We start from the raw sequence: 20949 nt of genomic DNA on the forward strand, positions 1-20949 counted from the left end.
AGCGCAGCAGTGAGTGTCTGGCAAAGACTGAGGGGGTGTGATGGCTAGTAACAGCGGAAGTGGAGCAGGGACGCCAGGACTCTGCCATAACGTTCCTGGGTACTGCAGAGGCAAGATGGCGGCTGTACGAGATTGGTCACCGGAGCCTGCTGCTCCTGGAACCGCAACCTGGATCGAGCAGGAGACGGAACAACTCTGCAGGAGGATGCGGACGCAGTTCCTCTTTATTCTGGACCACTGGAGGGGAGAGATGAGGAGCCTGACAATGGAGGTGTGAGCCCGTGAGATATAAGTCCCACGCGAGGAGCGGGTAAGCAGCTACCCAGCCCCAGTTGATCCGGCCTATATGGCTGCGGGGTCCGGTCTGCCCCCCTCCGATGCAAGTGCCCCGCCAACGTCACCCTCGTCTGCGGCGGACGCCGAGCTGCCTATCCCAACATTGGCAGCGGAACCTTTAGCCCCCATTTGCCAAGAGCAAGCTGCAGAGCTTCCGACCCAACCACCCAACCAGGCCACAACAGCCGCTACCTCGGCATCGGCCTGACTAGACTCGACCGCATCATCGGGCCCATACCTTGATACGGAGCACCCGGACTCTGCACCCCCGGCCGCGGAGCAGTCGGTCCTTTTTTCCATTATGGCGGAGGCGGAACCCGAGGAGCTACCAGCTCCACCACCGCGCGGCATCCCAGCGGCTGCTGGGGCCGCAGGAGTCCATCTCCAAGAGCTACCAGTGAGGCAGGCGAGGTCGGATACTGACGCCCCTTACTGGGAAAGAGAAAAGAAACTACAGAAAATACACCTGGAAGTGGCAACAAGAGCTCAGCGACGATGGGAGATAGCTTCCCATACCCAAAGAGAAAAGGAGCACCTGAGAAAAGCTACCTTCCGGGTCCAAGGGCCGCGGTACCGTGGTCTGGTGAGGCGCTTAGACCCCGATAAAGGGTAGGGGTTCATCATGGAAGCGGGCCTCACGGATAAAGTGTTTGTTTGATGCCCTGGCCTATCAGGTCGTCACAGAGTATTGTGCAATCTGCCCTTCTGCACAGTATCCAAATCCTCCTTGGTTACGGGTCCCTGACCTTTGGTGTTGCTGAGAACAAGCTAATCAAAATCCTAGGAACACACTGCACCACGCCCACCAGACACCAATGGGTAGCCTGAAGGGAATAGGGCCGCCCACTTGGGGGTTGGTTGAGGAGGGTCAGGAGTGTCAGGAGCAGTCAGTCTATTGAGAGGTGTAGCGTTGGAGGAGGTTAGGAGCAGGGCTCCTGAGACTACTAGGTGGCAGACATTGGTCTGGGCCTGGTAAGCTCTGGAACCCCAGTCGCAGGGGATCGTGACAAGGGGCACGGAACTGCCAAGGAGGTCAGCCGGCGACCTTGTGCCATCTCCGGACAGGGGCCTGGGCACGACAGGGTACATGGACCATAGGCCAGGAAGTAGCTTCAAGCGTCCTGGTAATTCACCCGACGAGGACTGAGTCTTCAAGATCCGTTCTCCACCAGCTCCACAATAGGGGTACTAGCGCAACGAGGGGGATAGGACTTTCCCAATCCGTAGTCCAGAAAATCCCAAGCGTCAACCCTGAGAGCAAGCTCACCCAGGTAGCCACACTGGTGAGCGGGACCCGACTAGTTTTACACTACCGGGGCCAAACAGTAGAAAGGTGCCCAGGAAAAGGTCACTGGCTAACAAGCAACACCAATGGGCATGGGATCCAGGCCTGCTCCCTCGTTGCTGCAGCGGTGCTCAGAACTTTGGTTTACAAGTTGTCGGTGTCAACGTTATTGGACTGAGTACGCAGTGACCCCTACCTCCCTAAGGGTATGTGCGCACGTTGCTTTTTACCTGCTTTTTTGCTGCTTTTTCTTCTGCGCTGTTTAATGCCAAAATGGATGTGTTCTTCTATTCAAGCAAATTCTATGGGAATTTGGGTTTCTTGTTCACACTATGTTGTTCAAAATGCTGCCTTTTTGTGGCAGAACTTTGGTCAAAAACTCAGCTTTTCAAAGAAGCAACATGTCAATTGTTTTTGCCATTTGGGTTTTGCACTGCAAAGCTGAGTTTTTGACCAAAGTTCTGCCACAAAAAGGCAGCATTTTGAACAACATAGTGTGAACAAGAAACCCAAATTCCCATAGACTTTGCTTGAATAGAAGAACACATCCATTTTGGCATTAAACAGCGCAGAAGAAAAAGCAGCAAAAAAGCAGGTAAAAAGCAGGTAAAAAGCAACGTGCGCACATACCCTAACTGTATCCCTCCTGCAGCATCACCGAGCCCCAGGGCATTTCCCCCCTACCCACGAAGAGGTTAAACACCCGGCTGCCATCCCATCGCCACTGGGTGCTCCCAACGGCAGCGATGGTACTCCACCTTACCACACACCGTGGGTGGCGTCACTAACTTTAAAAACATAGTCCCTGTAAATACCCCCCTTTATGTTTTGAGTGGCCGCACGACCCACGGGTCTGGAGAACCCCTCGAGCCATCGCGGATCCGGATCTGAGCAGTAGCCTGCTGCTGACATGGGGGCGGCACATTTGTCTCCCGGAGAGATGTAGAGGAGCATCTTCTTCGGGGGCATCCGGGCCGTAACCTGGAACCGGGAGAGGTGGTGTCTTATACCCGGCATTGTGGAGAGCGGAGCTGGTATGCCCTAGATGTGAAGAGGCTCGTTGTGATTATTGAGAAGGTCATGCCAGCCTCCACTGTGGATTATAAGCATTGATGGGTATCTGGGCTATCTAAAGTTAAAAATGTTAAAAATCTGTGTTTTCTTTCCTTATTTTTCATAGTTTATTTTTCTTGAGCAATGATAAGTGGTGTTTATATGCAAAATGATGATTACCGGTTTTAATCAACAGAGTACTTTACCTGATTAAGAAAGTTGATATGATGTTTGCACCTGGTGCATGGACTCCATTTTCTTTTTATATATATATATAGTAGTAAAAATGGACCATGGCTGCGGGACTGGTTGCGGCCAGCACGGACTTGTGCTATTGTAAATAAGTTGCACCTCCAGTGCCTACCAGAGTCGTCACTTTACGTTTTTTGTTTTTTGCTCCCCTTCTTCCGAGAGCCGTAACTTTTTTATTTTTCAGTCAATCTTGCCATATGAGGGCTTGTTTTTTGCAGGACAAGTTGTACTTTTAAATGAAACCATAAGTTTTACCATATGGTGTACTGGAAAACAGCAAAAAAATTCCAAGTATGGAAAAACTGCAAAAAAAGTGTGATGGCACAATAGTTTTTGGGATGTTTTATTCACAGTGTTCACTATATGGTAAAACTGACGTGTGGGTGTGATGCCTGAGGTCGGTGCGAGTTTGTAGACACCAAACATGTATAGGTTTACTTGTATCTAAGGGGTTAAAAAATTTTTTGCAAGCTTGTCCAATAAAAAGGGCGTACACTTTGCGCCATTTTCCGAAACACGTAGCGTTCTCATTTTTTGGGATCTATGGCTCAGTGACTGCTTATTTTTTGCGTCTCGAGCTGACATTTTTAATGTTACCATTTTTGCGCAGATGCTATGTTTTGATCGCCTGTTATTGCATTTTACGTAAAACTTGCGTCGACCAAAAAACGTAATTTTGGCGTTTGGAATTTTTTTGCCACTACGCCATTTACCAATCAGATTAATTGATTTTATATTTTGATAGATCGGGCATTTCTGACGATACCAAATAAGTGTATATTATTTTTTTTTTAACCCTTTAATTTTCAATGGGGTAAAAGGGGGGTGATTTGAACTTAGGTTTTTTGTTTTTTTTTAAAACTTTATTTTCTTTTATTTTAATAGTCCCCCTAGGGGGCTATAGGGATCAGCAATCCGATCGCTCTGCACTGCCGAGTGAAAACGAAAGTGACTCGTCATAGCTACAGGCGTCATCACATGACCCTGTGCTACCATGGCAACCACCGAAAGTCACGTGATCACTCACGTGACTTCCGGTGGGGGCGGTGGTAAGTGAAAACCATGGCCGCGCAAATATACATCTCACTGCCAGACTTTGACGCTCCATGACGGATATATCCGTCAAAGGTCTTGAAGGGGTTAACCCTGTCACGGAACCAATTAGGAACAAGTGGAGTTCAGGTTGCTTGGGTGGCGGGTTAATGGGATGCGGGACGTTGGCACTGGACTGTTGCAGGAAGAGGCTGCAATGGAGCAGGTTGAGCCTCCGCTATCAATGCAACCGGTAGCGTTCTACTGTTTTTTTTTTTTTATATAAAAAAGATGAACTCTAAAAGCCCTGTCACACACAGAGATAAATCTGCGGCAGATCTGTGGTTGCAGTGAAATTGTGGACAATTAGTGCCAGGTTTGTGGCTGTGTACAAATGAAACAATATGTCCATAATTTCACTGCAACCACAGATCTGCCAAAGATTTATCTCTGTGTGTGATGGGGCCTTAAGAGTAAATGCAACGTTTAAGTGATGTGTCTTCCCTGTGAAGGATGTGAACCTGTTAATAACAATGTTATTTCTTTTTGCTCTTTTCTAGTTACAAAAATAAACCTCTGGATGTTCTGTAGCTCGAGGACGTGTTCCGTTTAACCAAGGGGGAATGTGACGCCCCTGGACTATTCAGGTCGTCACAGGGTAAAGCACAAACTGCCCTTCCCGTGCAATATTCAAATCCCTCATGGTTCTGGGTCCCCATCTTGCAGTGCTGCCTTCAACAGCAAATCAAATCCTAGATAAACCCTGCAGCACACCCACCAGGCACACCAGTGGACGGCTTAAGCGTAATAGGGTTGCCCACATAGGGATCAGGTAAGGAAGGTGGGGAGTGTGAAGAAGAGAGAAGAGTGGTAGTCCTTGAGGTGAGAGGAGCTCAGAGGAAGCTGGGAGTAGTGGCTCCCAGGGGAAGTTGACTAGGTTGCAGACGGTGGTCTGGACCTAGAGGAGTCGGATCCCCAGTCGCAGAGGATTGAGGCGAGGTGCCTGGGACCTGTCAAAAGAGGACGATCAGCAGCCTGATCCTATCACCGGTCCGGGACCAAAGGCACGGCGGGGTACACTGACCTTAAGTCGGGGAGAAGCTTCAGGCAACCCGGCAATTAACCTTAGTTTACCCAGTTGTCAGTGTCTGCTTATTTACTGAGTGAGTGCCTGAGTGACCACCCCTGCACGGCACCCCATAGCGGCAGCCAGAGTCCCGGGGCCTACCCCTACCCGTGGTGGGCAATGACACCTTGCTGCCCCACTTAATCACCCCGGGTACTCCCAACGGCAGCGGCGGTACTCCCAGTTACCGCACACCACGGGTGGCGTCACGAACTATAACTCCCCTGTAAATACCCCCTTTTACTTTGAAGTGTGGCCCCTAAGCCCCCGCGTCCGGAGCCCCTCGAGCCACAAACTTACACTCGGCCTGGATCCGAGCGGTTCGATCCGCTGCTGGGGCGGCACATATACAGTTTGAGAAATAAAAAAAGGCTGCCAAGGTGCTGTTGAACTGTAAGAAGAGTTCTGACATGGGCACAGCAGAGTAGCTGGATGCCCTAACTGGGCTCATCTGGGGAATCAGGATTTACACTGGAAGTACAGGCAGCCCACAAGTGTTGTGTCCTATGGGCTACAGTGAGTGTCGGAGGTTAAAGGCAGTGTGTCATGTCAGTGGGGGAACCTGGAGGTGACCATAGCTATGTCGGGGCAGGTGGGATAACAGCGGACAGTCGGCCTTGACTGTGGAGTATCCTAGTTAGCAGTGGGGTTTCAGTCTCCCCATCCTGACAATGTTCCTGGTAAAGAACAGCAAATTCTGGAGTGTTGTGTGTGTGCGACCCCAGAGCTACAACCCCCTGAAATGGCCCATGTTTGGCAGGGTTTTCCATCCCTTTAGTGTGCCTGCCCACAGGGCCAGCTGCCATAGCTGAAGCTTGACAAGTATGTCCCATGGGAAACCATTGTAAAACAAGGCTCTTCTAATGTATATATTTTACCTTCTTTGTTTTCCAAACAATGGTATAATCACTGCACAACAGATCCCTGAAGATATGGAGGAGGAATCTGCTGAACAGCCCCGAATCACCCTACAGTAACTGGCGTCCACCATGTCACCATAGCAACCATCAGCTGGCTGCTCTCCATCTCTGATAGACGACTGGCTCCCCTATCTATATATATAATTGCCTTATTCTGTCTGTCTTGCTCCAAAATTGTGTCACCGTGACAGTGTCGTTAGCGTGATAACTGTCGGATTGGCCGCTGGGCTCGGCCTGGCCCCTACCCCCCCCCCCCCCCACGGATTGGCCGCTCGCCTCGGCCTGGCCACGCACCCTGCATGGATTAGCCGCTCGCCCCGGCCCTCCGCACGCATCGCCCGCTCCAGCGTACACCGGCTCCCGATACACATGTGCAGGGAGCCGGCATACGCTGACGCCTCGCCCCCGCCACACTCGGCCACGCCCCTGGCGGACATAACCTTGCGATGCTGGGATCGTGACGGAGTCGGTGTACGCTGGTAACCATGATGCACATCGCGTAACTATAGGAAGCGCTTCCCTTAGTTACCCGATGTGTATCATGGTTACCAGCGAACACCGGCTCCCGGTACACATGTGCAGGGAGCCGGCATACGCTGCGGTCAATAATTTAGTGTCATGCAGCGGTGAAAGAGTTAAAGACACTGCAAGACACTTCATTATAGGCAGCGGGCACCCCCAGAAGAGAGAAGACAGAAGAAAGAAGACCCCGCAGTCATACTCACCAGACGCCGACCGGGAGCAGGTGAGCGCATCAAGGTCCTTCAGCGGCGGAACACACACAGACGCACACACATAAGAACAGACACACACATCAGATCACACTCACTCACTCTCACACACACACATCAGATCGCATCCACACACTCACAACATCCAGTGATATCGCTTACTTCTCGGCGGCGATACTGTGCGTGCAGTGACCTTCCAGGACCTGTCGGAGGATCACATGGCCGGAAGCATGTGGTATCTCCGGATGTTGTGAGTGCGTATGTGCGATATCGTCAGTGTGTGTGTGCGTGTATGCGATCGGATGTGTGCATGTATGCGATCGGATGTGTGCGTGTGTTCTGATGTGTGAGTGTACGCGATTGGATCTGTGAGTGTCGGCAGAAGGCAGAGGAGCACGGCGTGCAGCACAGCTGCTGGGACCGCCCACCGGAGGGCACAGGGAGAAGTGGGGTGTGAGTGTATGCGATCAGATGTGTGCGTGTATACTGTCTGATGTGTAACTGTGGAGCACGATGGGGAGTGCGCAGCATGGGGGATGGAGCACGATGGGGGGTGCACAGCATGGGGGATGGAGCACGATGGGGGTGCACACCTCCCCCCAAAACACAAACAGCGCCACACGCGCACCGCACAACACACTGGGAACCACAAACACCGCCCTACACACACACACAGACAACGCCGCACACACACACACACAACACCCAACACACAAACACCACGGCATACACAAATATACGCACATGCCGCGCAACACACACACTGCACAAAACATACCTCCCCCAAAATACACACACACACACATGCATTCCACACCCCCACAAACCGCGCAACACACTCAGCACCACACACACAGAACGCTGCAGACACAGCGCTCCACAAACAACGCAACACACACAACGCAACACACATACAACACCGCTCTCACACCCCCCCCCCAGACAACACCCAGAACATTACAGTGCCCTACACAAACACTGGCAACTACACACAACAACATCTATATAACAAAATTCATACATTAACTACACAATAAATTCTAGAATACCCGATGCGTTAGAATCGGGCCACCTTCTAGTTATAAGTATAAGACTAAAGGACCTGCTCCCTCTGCCCACATGGAAATAGCCTGCGCTCTGTGAGAGCTAAATCCCAATGGTGAGGGAGCAGGTCTACTGGGATTTAGCTACAACCTTCTGTGTGTTGCACAGCCTGAACCCTGATACTTCCCATAACTGCAGTGGCTGCGGTACAATGTGACAGGTCCTGGGGCTACATGCATCCCCAACCAATGAGGCGAGGCGAGGCGCGGACAGGCTGCTGTGCCGACCTCCAGCCAGAGCGGGCGTGCACTGCGGGCTCAGCACGCTGCTCCGCTCTGCTGTACTGAGGAGGGGCCGAAGGTCGCTTCTATAGGAAGAGCGCGCCCTGTAGCACGTACACCCCGAGACCACTGTCAGCCGACTGCTGCAGGAAGGGGGAGAAAACATGGCCGCAACAGCCATGGAGAAACTGCGGATGTCAGGAGCCGGGAGGGCGATCGCTGTGTTGACGAGCGGAGGAGATGCGCAAGGTCAGTGCAGCCACGTGATCCGCCAGTGAGGGCTGAGACCGGGAGACGGGAATAACATCTACAGAGGGGGAAGCTCTGCACATGTGATGATGGCTGCGGCGGGGTGTCCGTCCCGTGCGTGCGATGGCCGAGGTGTCCGTCCCGTGCGTGCGATGGCCGAGGTGTCCGTCCCGTGCGTGCGATGGCCGAGGTGTCCGTCCCGTGCGTGCGATGGCCGAGGTGTCCGTCTGTCCGTCCCGTGCGTACGATGGCCGAGGTGTCCGTCCCGTGCGTGCGATGGCCGAGGTGTCCGTCCCATGCGTGCGATGGCCGAGGTGTCCGTCCCGAGCGTGCGATGGCCGAGCTGTCCGTCCCGTGCGTGCGATGGCCGAGGTGTCCGTCCCGAGCGTGCGATGGCCGAGGTGTCCGTCCCGAGCGTGCGATGGCCGAGCTGTCCGTCCCGTGCGTGCGATGGCCGAGCTGTCCGTCCCGTGCGTGCGATGGCCGAGGTGTCCGTCCCCGTGCGTACGATGGCCGAGGTGTCCGTCCCATGCGTACGATGGCCGAGGTGTCCGTCTGTCCGTCCCGTGCGTACGATGGCCGAGGTGTCCGTCTGTCATTCCCGTGCGTACGATGGCCGAGGTGTCCGTCTGTCCGTCCCGTGCGTACGATGGCCGAGGTGTCCGTCCCGTGCGTGCGATGGCCGGAGGTGTCCGTCCCGTGCGTGCGATGGCCGGAGGTGTCCGTCCTGTGCGTGCGATGGCCGGAGGTGTCCGTCCCGTGCGTGCGATGGCCGGAGGTGTCCGTCCCGTGCGTGCGATGGCCGGAGGTGTCCGTCCCGTGCGTGCGATGGCCGGAGGTGTCCGTCCCGTGCGTGCGATGGCCGGAGGTGTCCGTCTGTCCGTCTCGTGCGTGCGGTGACCAAGGTATCCAACTGTCCGCCCCATGGCGTGTGATGATCGAAGTGTCCGTTCGCCTCGTTTTGTGGTGTGCGATTACTGGGGTGTTTGTCAGTCCGCCACATGGTGTGTGCTACCCAGCCAGCTAGATGTAATGAAAACCCACCAATATGTGTGTGTGGCATAGTGGAGGACCAGTGTGCCCATACAGTGCCCTCAGAAGAGAACACTTGCAGTGTGTACATATAACATTAGGTGTTTGACACCACATACAGCTCCCTTGTCTGGTTTTACAATATTCAGAATTGTTTCAGATGTAAACATCACGTGTGTGAATTTCCCCTGCGTGATGCAATCAGCGGTTTTGTTGATAATCAGCCTCGCAGATCGGATACACAGTGAATGTCCTGGTGGAATTTCAGGACAGAAATGGATGACTATATAACATCAGACTTGTCCAGAGTCGAATCCCAGGACTCAGTCACATAGAGAAGGCAGTGAGCAGATTGCTGTACAGGGTTTTGGGAGCACTCCGTATAAGGCCTCATTCATACAGGGAACCAGGGAAGGAGTCTTGCAAGGATAATTTGCATATTCCCAGTGCCTTCTGGGATAAGTGAAGAGTCACAGCGAGCTCAAGGAGAACCGGGTTTTGGCCGTTACAGCCGGAAGGAAGACTTCTGAAAACCAGGGAAGGAGTCTTGCGAGGATAATTTAGCTAGGCGCGCAAATTTTAGCCTATCTTCTTCATTGTGAGTGAGCAAAGTGTGAGCAAAAGTAAGTGTGAGTAGAATTGTTTGTATTTAGTTTAATTACTTAACATTTGTTTAGTGCTATCCCCATTAGAAAATGTGCTCCACTATTGCTAATGCGATCCAGTGTACATCTTGTCTCATGTATGCAGTCCTTGAAAAGCCGTTCGAGGGTGCATACTGTTGTTCGAGATGTGCGCAAGTTGCACATTTGGAAGCCCAGATACTGGATCTAAATGAGCAGCTGGCAACTCTGAGATGCATTAGCAATATGGAAAGGAGTGTGCTGCTCACTGAGCAGCAGCTTGCTGGGTCAGATGTGGGGGAGGATCGTAGTAGGGAGCGGCAGGACGGTGAGGTAGGTAGCTGGGTGACAGTTAGAAAGGGGGGTAAAGGGAAAAGTGCTAGGAAGGCTAGTCCTGAACTGACACCCCAATAGGTTTGCAAACTTGGCAGATGAGGGGGATGTCATTACAGGGGTAGCATTGCTGCAGCAAGGCATGACCTCTGAACGCCAGAGGAGTGTCTGCTCCAGTAAGGGGGGGAATAGGAGTGCAGGGCAGGCAAGACAGGTACTGGTAGTGGGGGACTCAATTATTAGGGGGACAGATAGGGCAATCTGTCACAAAGACAGGGATCGCCGAACAGTGTGTTGTCTTCCTGGCGCTCGAGTTCGGCACATCGCTGATCGTGTTGACAGATTACTGGGAGGGGCTGGGGAGGACCCAGCGGTCATTGTACACATTGGCACAAATGAGAAAGTTAGAGGTAGGTGGAAGGTCCTTAAAGATGATTTCAGGGAATTAGGTTGTAAGCTTAAAGCATGGACCTCAAAGGTGGTATTTTCGGAAATACTACCTGTGCCACGAGCCACACCAGAGAGGCAAAGAGAGATCAGGGAGGTTAACAGGTGGCTCAGGAATTGGTGTAGGAAAGAGGGTTTTGGGTTCCTGGAGAATTGGGCCGACTTTTCAGTTGGCTACAGATTCTATGCTAGGGATGGGCTGCATCTTAATGGGGAAGGTGCAGCTCTGCTGGGGCAGAAAATGGCTAGAAGGTTGGAGGAGTGTTTAAACTAGGAATGGGGGGCGAGGGTATTCACTTTATAGAAGGGGAATGTAGTGCAGATAGTGACCAGGGCACAAGTAATGAAATTGGGGGTGGTACGGGGGGAAGGGTTAGGCCAGTTAATACAGTAAGCAGGAATACAGGTACAGAGTCATACGTAACGTGCATGTACACTAATGCCCGAAGCCTCACAAATAAGGTGGAGGAATTAGAATTAATATTGTTGGAAGAAAATTATGATATAGTGGGGATATCAGAGACATGGCTGGATGAGAGCTATGACTGGGCTGTTAATTTACAGGGTTATAGCCTATTCAGGAATGACCGTACAAATAAGCGAGGGGGAGGTGTGTGTCTATGTAAAATCATCCTTAAAACCCATCCTGCGTGACAACATATGTGAGGGTACTGAGAATGTAGAGTCCCTATGGGTGGAGATAAGGGGGGGGGAATGAATAATAAAATACTGATAGGGGTGTGTTATAAGACGCCGAATATTATGGAAGAGGTAGAGAATCTCCTCATAAAGCAAATTGATAAAGCAGCGAGTCTCGGAGAGGTAATTATTATGGGGGACTTTAACTATCCTGATATAAATTGGGGAACAGAAACTTGCAGTTCCAGCAAAGGAAATAGATTTTTGATAACAATGAAAGAAAATTACCTTTCACAAATGGTACAGGACCCCACAAGAGGGGGAGCACTACTAGACCTTGTACTAACCAATAGGCCAGACCGCATATCAAATATACAAGTTAGGGGTTACTTGGGGAATAGTGATCACAAAATAATAAGTTTTCATGTATTCTTTAGTAAGATGTCTAGTAGAGGGGCTACAAGGACATTAAACTTCAGGAAAGCAAATTTTAAACGGTTGAGAGATGATCTTAGATCTTAGTGCAATAAACTGGGATGATGTACTAAGTAATAAAAGTACACAAAGCAAATGGGAGACTTTTATGAGCATCCTGAATAGGGCTTGTGCAGAAAATATACCCTATGGGAACAAACATGCTAGAAATAGGAGGAAAACCCGATGGCTAAATAGAGCTGTAAGGGAAGCAATAAAAGAAAAACAGAAAGCCTTAAAAGAATTAAAGAGGGTAGGTAGTGATGACGCATTATATAATTATAGAAAATTAAATAAAATATGTAAAAAGCAAATTAAGTTAGCTAAGTTTGAGACAGAGAGACTCATTGCGAGAGAAAGTAAAAATAATCCTAAAATATTCTTTAACTACATAAACAGTAAAAAACTGAAAAGCAATAGTGTTGGCCCCCTTAAAAATAGTCTTGGTGAAATGGTGGAAGGGGATGAGGGTAAAGCCAACCTGCTGAATGACTTTTTTTCTACGGTTTTTATACAAGAAAATGCCATGGCAGATGACATGACCAGTGATACCATAAATTCACCCTTGAATATTACCTGCTTAACCCAGCAGGAAGTACGCCGCCGCCTCGAAATCACTAAGGTTGACAAATCTCCGGGCCCGGATGGCATACACCCCAGAGTACTACAGGAATTGAGTTCTGTGATAGATAGACCATTATTTTTAATCTTCTCAGATTCCTTAATAACAGGGTCGGTACCGCAGGACTGGCGCATAGCAAATGTGGTGCCAATATTCAAAAAGGGGACAAAAACTGAGCCGGGAAATTATAGGCCGGTAAGTTTAACCTCTACGGTTGGTAAAATCCTTGAGGGTTCCTTAGAGATGCTATACTGGAGTATCTCAAGAAAAATAACCTTATGACAGAGTATCAACATGGGTTTATGAGGGATCGATCCTGTCAAACTAATTTGATCAGCTTCTATGAAGAGGTAAGTTCAAGCCTGGACCAGGGAAATGCAGTGGATGTTGTGTATATGGACTTTTCAAAAGCTTTTGATACGGTGCCACACAAAAGGTTGGTACATAAAATGAGAATAATGGGGATAGGGGAAAATATGTGTAACTGGGTTAAAAACTGGCTCAGTGATAGGAAACAAAGGGTGGTTATTAATGGTACGTACTCGGACTGGGTCTCAGTTCATAGTGGGGTACCACAGGGGTCAGTATTGGGCCCACTTCTTTTCAACATATTTATAAATGACCTTGTTGGGGGCATGCGGAGTAGAATTTCAATATTTGCAGATGATACTGAACTCTGCAGGGTAATCAATACAGAGGAGGATAATTTTATATTACAGGGAGATTTATGTAAATTGGAGGATTGGGCTGAGAAGTGGCAATTGAAGTTTAATGTAGATAAATGTAAGGTCATGAACTTGGGTAGAGGAAATAACATTTATGATTATGTACTTAATTGTAGAACACTGGGTAAAACAGACACAGAAAAAGACTTGGGTGTATGGGTGGATGGTAAACTTCACTTTAGTGGACAGTGTCAGGCAGCTGCTGCCAGGGCTAATAAAATAATGGGATGTATTAAAAGAGGTATAAAGTGTTCATGAAAAAAATATACTTCTACCTCTGTACAAGTCACTAGTGCGACCGCACTTAGAATACTGTGTACAATTCTGGTCACCGATATATAAGAAGGACATAGCTGAACTGGAGAGGGTGCAGAGAAGAGCGACCAAGATTATTAGAGGAATGGGTGGGCTGCAATACCAAGACGGGTTATTAAACTTGGGTTTATTTAGTTTGGAAAAACGAAGGCTTAGGGGGGATCTAATCACAATGTATAAATATATGAGGGGACAGTACAGAGACCTTTCCAAAGATCTTTTTACACCTAGGCCTGCGACTGGAACACGGGGGCATCCGCTACGTCTTGAGGAAAGAAGGTTTAATCATAATCACAGACGAGGATTCTTTACTGAACGAGCAGTGAGACTGTGGAACTCTCTGCCGCATGATGTTGTATTGAGTGATTCACTACTAACATTTAAGCAGAGCCTGGATGCCTTTCTTGAAAAATTTAATATTACCAGTTATGTATATTAGATTTTATGACGGGGTATTGATCCAGGGAACTAGTCTGATTGCCGGATGTGGAGTCAGGAAGGAAATTTTTTCCCCATTGGAACTTGTTTGCCACATTGGGGGTTTTTTTTGCCTTCCTCTGGATCAACATGTTAGGCTACGGGTTGAACTAGATGGACTTAGAGTCTCCCTTCAACCTTAAAAACTATGATACTATGATACAGCAGCAATGTTTCTCAGTATAAGGCCTCATTCAGACGGCAGCAATGTTTCTCAGTATAAGGCCTCATTCAGACCGCAGCAATGTTTCTCAGTATAAGGCCTCATTCATACAGCAGCAATGTTTCTCAGTATAAGGCCTCATTCATACGGCAGCAATGTTTCTCAGTATAAGGCATCATTCAAACGGCAGCTATGTGTCCACGGTAGAATGTACCTGCGGATTTTTGTGCCTCAAAATCCGCAGCTTTCCCCCAGAATCCGCACCTTAGCATAGCTGCGGATTTGACGCGGATTTCGTTGCGGATTTTGATGCGGATTTTGTCCATTGTACTCTAATGTGTTTGTGAATAAAGCTTTGACTGTTTTGAAGGCAAAAAAAAGTCTTTGTGTCATTTCCTGTCCCAACCCTCCTTTCTTCTCCATTATCCATTTTGTTAGCAGTCTCACAGTGTGCTTATACAGAAAAGCTGCGGCCAACACCACTGGGCTCTTACATTCTAACAGGCTGTATATAATAACCCAGTGGTGGTGGCCGCAGCTTATAGCCAAAAAATGTGGTGCCATGTTCCCTTTCACTGTTATTTAAAAAAAAAAAAAAAAAAAAAAAATGTGCTCCGCTGTATTTTCACTGTCCAGCCCGATGCAAGCAACTGAGGGCTGTGCTTCTCAGCGGGATAAGGCTGAAGCATTCTCTGCCCTTCCCGCTGAGAAAAACAGTCCTCAGCTGCCCCTGAAAATGGCGGCTCCGTTGTGAAGCGCCATTCACAGGTGCTGTACCGAGGCTCATCCAGCTGCCCTGATGCATTTGGCTGGCTGGGTAATACGGGGTTAATACCAGTTTTCTGCAAACTGGCACTAAGCCCGAGGTTCATAATGTCATGCCTGTGTAGACACGGCCATTATGAACCTCCATTTGGGAAAAAAGAAAACACAACACCTTTTATTAAAAATTTTAATTGAAAGAAAAACACACATACCGTATTTTTCGGACCATAAGACGCACTTTTTTTCCCCCAAATGTTGGGGGAAAGTTGGGGGTGCGTCTTATGGTCTGACTATAGGGCTGCGGCTGGGAATGAGGGTGCTGCAGGTCATCGGGGGCACGAGCAGGCAGCAGCAGCGCCTGCTCGTGACCACGTGGGCCCGCTCATTACATATGCACGCCCATCCTCCCGCCCATCTCTCAGCGCTGAAGCCGGCACTGACAGGTGGGCTGGAGGACGAGCGGGGACGCGCGCATAGCAAAGAGCCGGCCGCATGATCACCCCTGGCAATTACAGCCTGGAGTGATCATGTGCGGCTGTATTCACTGCCCCCTGCGCGTCATTACCAGCGCGGGGTGCAGTGAATCAGTGCACTCACCCGTCCCAGTGTGTGGAGCCGGCCCCCTGCAGCACGCGATGTCTTCCTGTCTGTGCCGGTCAGGTGATCTGTGCTGAGCTGGTCAGCTGATCGGCACAGACAGGAAGATATCGCGATGCAGCAGGGGAACGGCTCCACACACACAGGTCAGCGTGCCAGAGAGGAAGATGTGATCGGTGCTGCAGGGAGTGAGGAAAAGGTGAGTATAAACGTTTATTTTTTTCTCTGTGCTATAGGATACAGGCCATATACCAGGATGGTATATGAGCACGATGGGGGCATATAGCAGGATGGGAGTACCCCGTATATGAGCAGGCTGGATGGGGGGGGGGTATGTGAACAGGCTGGATGGGGGGGGGGGTATGTGAACAGGTTGGATGGGGGGGGGTATGTGAACAGGCTGGATGGGGGGGGGGGTATGTGAACAGGCTGGATGGGGGGGGGGGTATGTGAACAGGCTGGATGGGGGGGTATGTGAACAGGCTGGATGGGGGGGGTATGTGAACAGGCTGGATAGGGGTGTATGTGAACAGGCTGGATGGGGGGGGGGTATGTGAACAGGTTGGATGGGGGGGTATGTGAACAGGCTGGATGGGGGGGGGGGTATGTGAACAGGTTGGATGGGGGGGGGTATGTGAACAGGCTGGATGGGGGGGGGGTATGTGAACAGGCTGGATGGGGGGGGGGTATGTGAACAGGCTGGATGGGGGGGTATGTGAACAGGCTGGATGGGGGGGGTATGTGAACAGGCTGGATGGGGGGGGTATGTGAACAGGCTGGATGGGGGGGGTATGTGAACAGGCTGGATGGGGGGGTATGTGAACAGGCTGGATGGGGGGGGGTATGTGAACAGGCTGGATGGGGGGGGGTATGTGAACAGGCTGGATGGGGGGGTATGTGAACAGGCTGGATGGGGGAGGGGGGGGTATGTGAACAGGCTGGATGGGGGAGGGGGGGTATGTGAACAGGCTGGATGGGGGAGGGGGGGTATGTGAACAGGCTGGATGGGGGAGGGGGGGGTATGTGAACAGGCTGGATGGGGGGGGTATGTGAACAGGATGGATGGGGGTTTATAGCAGGATCATATACAAGGCAGGAGGATCATTACCAGGATGGGGTACCTTAGTAGAGAATTTGGGGACATTACCCCCATAACAGTGTCAGCAGCAGATCCTCGCCCCATAACAGTGTGTCATGACCACATTTTTTGCTTAAAGTTTTATTTTCCCATTTTCCTCCTCTAAAACCAGGGTGCGTCTTATAGTCCGGTGCGTCTTATAGTCCGAAAAATACGGTACATCCCTGATTGCCATCTTTATTACTCCCAAGCCTCAGAGGTTAATCCAGGACAATATCACAGGAAAGCTCTCTGCCGGCTGCTGGGAGCGGCAGAACTCACTGGCCGGGTCAGCTCAGTTCATAGCTGAGCTCGGGTCAGCTGACTTCACAGCATCAGCTGACCCGGGCACAGAAGTCAGCCGGTCAGCTGACTTAATTCGCGAGCGCGGGCGGGTCAGCTGAGTGCACACCGACAGCTGAATAGTCGGCCGATGTGCACTCATCTGACCCGGGCACGGACGTCAGCCGGTACCAGCAGCCGGAAGAGAGCTTTGCAGCATCTCGTACACTGACGGCTGCTGGGACCGGCTGACGTCAGTGCCCGGGTCACATGACTGCACATCGTCAGCTGACTTAATTCGCGAGCGCAGGCGGGTCAGCTGACTGCACACCGACCAGCTGATGTGCCGGGCTCCGATGTGCACTCATCTGACCCGGGCACGGACGTCAGCCGGTCCCAGCAGACGGAAGAGAGCTTTGCAGCATCTCGTACACTGACGGCTGCTGGGACCGGCTGACGTCAGTGCCCGGGTCAGCCGGGTGCACATCGGAGCTGTCATGGATTATCGTCGGGGGATTCAGGGAGTAATAAAGATGGGAATCAGGGATGTTTGTGTGTTTTTATTTCAAATAAAATTTTTCCAAAAGTGTTTTCTTTTCTTTATTACCAAACGGAGGTTCATAATAGCTGTGTCTACACAGGCATGACATTATGAACCTCGGGCTTAGTGCCAGTTTGCAGAAAACTGGCAGTAACCCCGTTATATTACCCAGCCAGCCAAATGCATCAGGGCAGCTGGATGAGCCTCGGTACAGCACCTGAGAATGGCGCTTCACAACGGAGCCGCCATTTTCAGGGGCAGCTGAGGACTGTTTTTCTCAGCGGGAGGGGCAGAGAATGCTTCAGCCTTATCCCGCTGAGAAGCACAGCCCTCAGTTGCTTGCTTGCATCGGGCTGGACAGTGAAAATACAGCGGAGCACATTTTTTTTTTTTAAAAAGAATTGTGAAAAAAGAGCTGGGATCCTGTTTTGCCAGCTAAAAGCAAGCAGCCTGTAACTAGCTGCTTTTAGCTGGCAATCCAGAGTCCGGAAACAACACGACTACACTGCCACTACTCTACACTACAAAATGGTGAAACTTCCTCTTCCTGAACTATCCTACATCACTTCCTGCGGATTTGTTTGCGAGATCCGCACCAAATCCGCAGGAAAAAGAGCCTGTGGGAACAGACCTGCGGATTTCTTGCGGATTTTACACCTTGCATTGACTTGCATGGGAAAAATCCGCACCAAAATCCGCAACAATAATTGACATGCTGCAGATTTTTCCTGATCAAAATCCGCGGCAAATCCGCCGCGGAAAAATCCGCAGCATGGGCACAGCATTTCCAAAATGCCATTGAAATGGCTTGGAAGTGCTGCTGCTGCAGATTTTCGGCAAATCCGCGGCAAAATCCGCGGTAAATCCGCAGCGTGGGCACATAGCCTAAGGCCTCATTCAAACGGCAGCAATGTTTCTCAGTATAAGGCCTCATTCATACAGCAGCAATGTTTCTCAGTATAAGGCCTCATTCATACAGCAGCAATGTTTCTCAGTATAAGGCCTCATTCAGACCGCAGTAATGTTTCTCAGTATAAGGCCTCATTCAAACGGCAGTAATGTTTCTCAGTATAAGGCCTCATTCAAACGGCAGCAATGTTTCTCAGTATAAGGCCTCATTCAGACGGCAGCAATGTTTCTCAGTATAAGGCCTCATTCAAACGGCAGCAATGTTTCTCAGTATAAGGCCTCATTCAAACGGCAGCAATGTTTCTCAGTATAAGGCCTCATTCAAACGGCAGCAATGTTTCTCAGTATAAGGCCTCATTGAGACGGCAGCAATGTTTCTCAGTATAAGGCCTCATTCATACGGCAGCAATGTTTCTCAGTATAAGGCCTCATTCAGACGGCAGTAATGTTTCTCAGTATAAGGCTATGTGCGCACGTTGCGTAAAAACATGCAGTTACGCTGCGCTTTGTAGCGCAGCGTAACTGCATGCGTCCTGCGGCCCCTGCACAGTCTATGGAGATTGTGCAGGGGCCGTGCGCACGTGGCGTGTTTGAGCGCAGCGCTTCGGCTACTGCCGAAGCGCTGCGCAAAAAGAAGTGACATGTCACTTCTTTCCTGCGCTTTGCCGGCAGCTCCTGCTCTGTCTATGGGAGGAGCTGCAGGCAGAGCGCATGGAATCGGCTTTTTTTTTTTTTCACTACGGACATTTTCGGCAGCGATTTGAAGCGCACATGTGCTCTTCAGATCGCTGCAGAAAATTCTGCAGTGAAGTACGCAACGTGCGCACATAGCCTAAGGCCTCATTCATACAGCAGCAATGTTTCTCAGTATAAGGCCTCATTCAAACGGCAGCAATGTTTCTCAGTATAAGGCCTCATTCAAACGGCAGCAATGTTTCTCAGTATAAGGCCTCATTCAAACGGCAGCAATGTTTCTCAGTATAAGGCCTCATTCAGACGGCAGCAATGTTTCTCAGTATAAGGCCTCATTCAAACGGCAGCAATGTTTCTCAGTATAAGGCTATGTGCGCACGTTGCGTAATTACATGCAGTTACGCTGCGCTTTGTAGCGCAGCGTAACTGCATGCGTCATGCGTCCCCTGTATAATCTATGAAGATTGTGCAGGGGCCGTGCGCACGTGGTGTATTAAAGCGCAGCGCTTCGGCTGCTGCCCGAAGCGCGCGTTCTAAGAAGTGACATGTCACTTCTTTTGTGCGTATTGGTTGTAATGTCGGTCTCTCTCCCTCTCTGTCTCTCTCCCTCTCCCCCCGTCTCTCATACTCACCGATCAGCTGCATGGCTGTCACTGCTCTGGCGGCTTCTCCTGCTTTTGAAAATGCCGGCCGCCCATTATTCAATCTCGTATTCTCTGCTTTCCCCGCCCACCGGTGCCTATGATTGGTTGCAGTGAGACGCCCCCTGCTGAGTGACAGCTGTCTCTCTGCAACCAATCACAGCCGCCGGTGGGCAGGTCTATGTAGTGCAGTAAAATAAATAATTTAAAAAAAAAAAAAAAAAAACGGCGTGCGGTCCCCCCCAATTTTGATACCAGCCAGGGTAAAGCCACACGGCTGAAGGCTGGTATTCTCAGCATGGGGAGCCCCACATTATGGGGAGCCCCCCCAGCCTAAAGAAGAAGGAAGAGTTCTGCCCAGCGCAAGGAGGAGAGATATGCCAGTAAATTTCCAGATGCTTTATTCTGCTTGGTTTCCAATAAAAACGGTCATATAAACATATGAACAGTTAAGTCAATGTCCTCCATGGATAATGACACAACAGCGACGCGTTTCGGCTACAGGAGTGTAGCCTTTGTCAAGTGGCTTTACAATGTGAACTGAGTCCTCTTTATACCCATACATGGAAAAAGTTCTCCAAACAAACAGGTGTAGATTCTTGCTGAAATCCTCAGAGTTAACCCATGATCCACTGGCTCAGGATATATCACAGCACATTACAGGTACATGGGTTAAAATATAATATAAAGAAAACAAAAGATATGCACATTATATAACAGTACTATCATATCAAAATACACTGCTTGAGAATTACATCATAATATTCATACAATAAAAGTTACATGAAAAATACATGAATGTATAACAAACAGAGTGATATGAATCATTACCCAGGAGAGTGTATCACAATACAGATGCATTGTTATAGTTGCCCTGTTCCTTGGGAATGATGAAATAGCATATGTAGTAAATATTCCATACCCAACGATCAGTGCACAAATACAATTGAATCCAAAGAAAAGGAAAAAAAAAAAAAAAAAGAAAAAAGTTTTGATGGGTTTATAAACCTTTTCTATATCTCCAGAGCAAACTGTGAACTATTACCAAAGAGAGTGTCACTATATACATACATTGTCATAGTTGCCCTGTTCACAGATATGATAGGATAACACATATAATAGATATCTCATACCCAACAGTCAATGCACTAGAAAAAAAAAATAAAAAATTTAAATTTATTTACGGAAGAATACCTATGTGGCTATTTTTTAAATCCCATCGAACCGCAACTCCACTGAATTCAA

At 49.7% G+C, this 20949-nt stretch overlaps 1 protein-coding gene across 5 annotated transcripts in view; it reads left to right on the forward strand.

The window, feature by feature from the left end:
- The first annotated feature begins 8056 nt into the window (after positions 1-8056).
- PFKL (phosphofructokinase, liver type) overlaps positions 8057-20949 on the forward strand; it is a 300427-nt gene continuing 287534 nt past the window's right edge. For 2 of the 5 annotated variants that reach the window (XM_075317820.1, XM_075317822.1), the window contains exon 1: positions 8059-8309. In XM_075317820.1, the coding sequence (XP_075173935.1) occupies positions 8225-8309 (85 nt within the window). In that variant the 5' untranslated portion in view covers positions 8059-8224. Of the gene's footprint in view, positions 8310-20949 lie in introns of all 5 variants that reach the window. The other 3 variants (XM_075317821.1, XM_075317818.1, XM_075317819.1) reach the window with 3 other exon arrangements.

Source organism: Anomaloglossus baeobatrachus, chromosome 7, assembly GCF_048569485.1.
Source record: "Anomaloglossus baeobatrachus isolate aAnoBae1 chromosome 7, aAnoBae1.hap1, whole genome shotgun sequence".
Classification (NCBI taxonomy): domain Eukaryota; kingdom Metazoa; phylum Chordata; class Amphibia; order Anura; family Aromobatidae; genus Anomaloglossus; species Anomaloglossus baeobatrachus.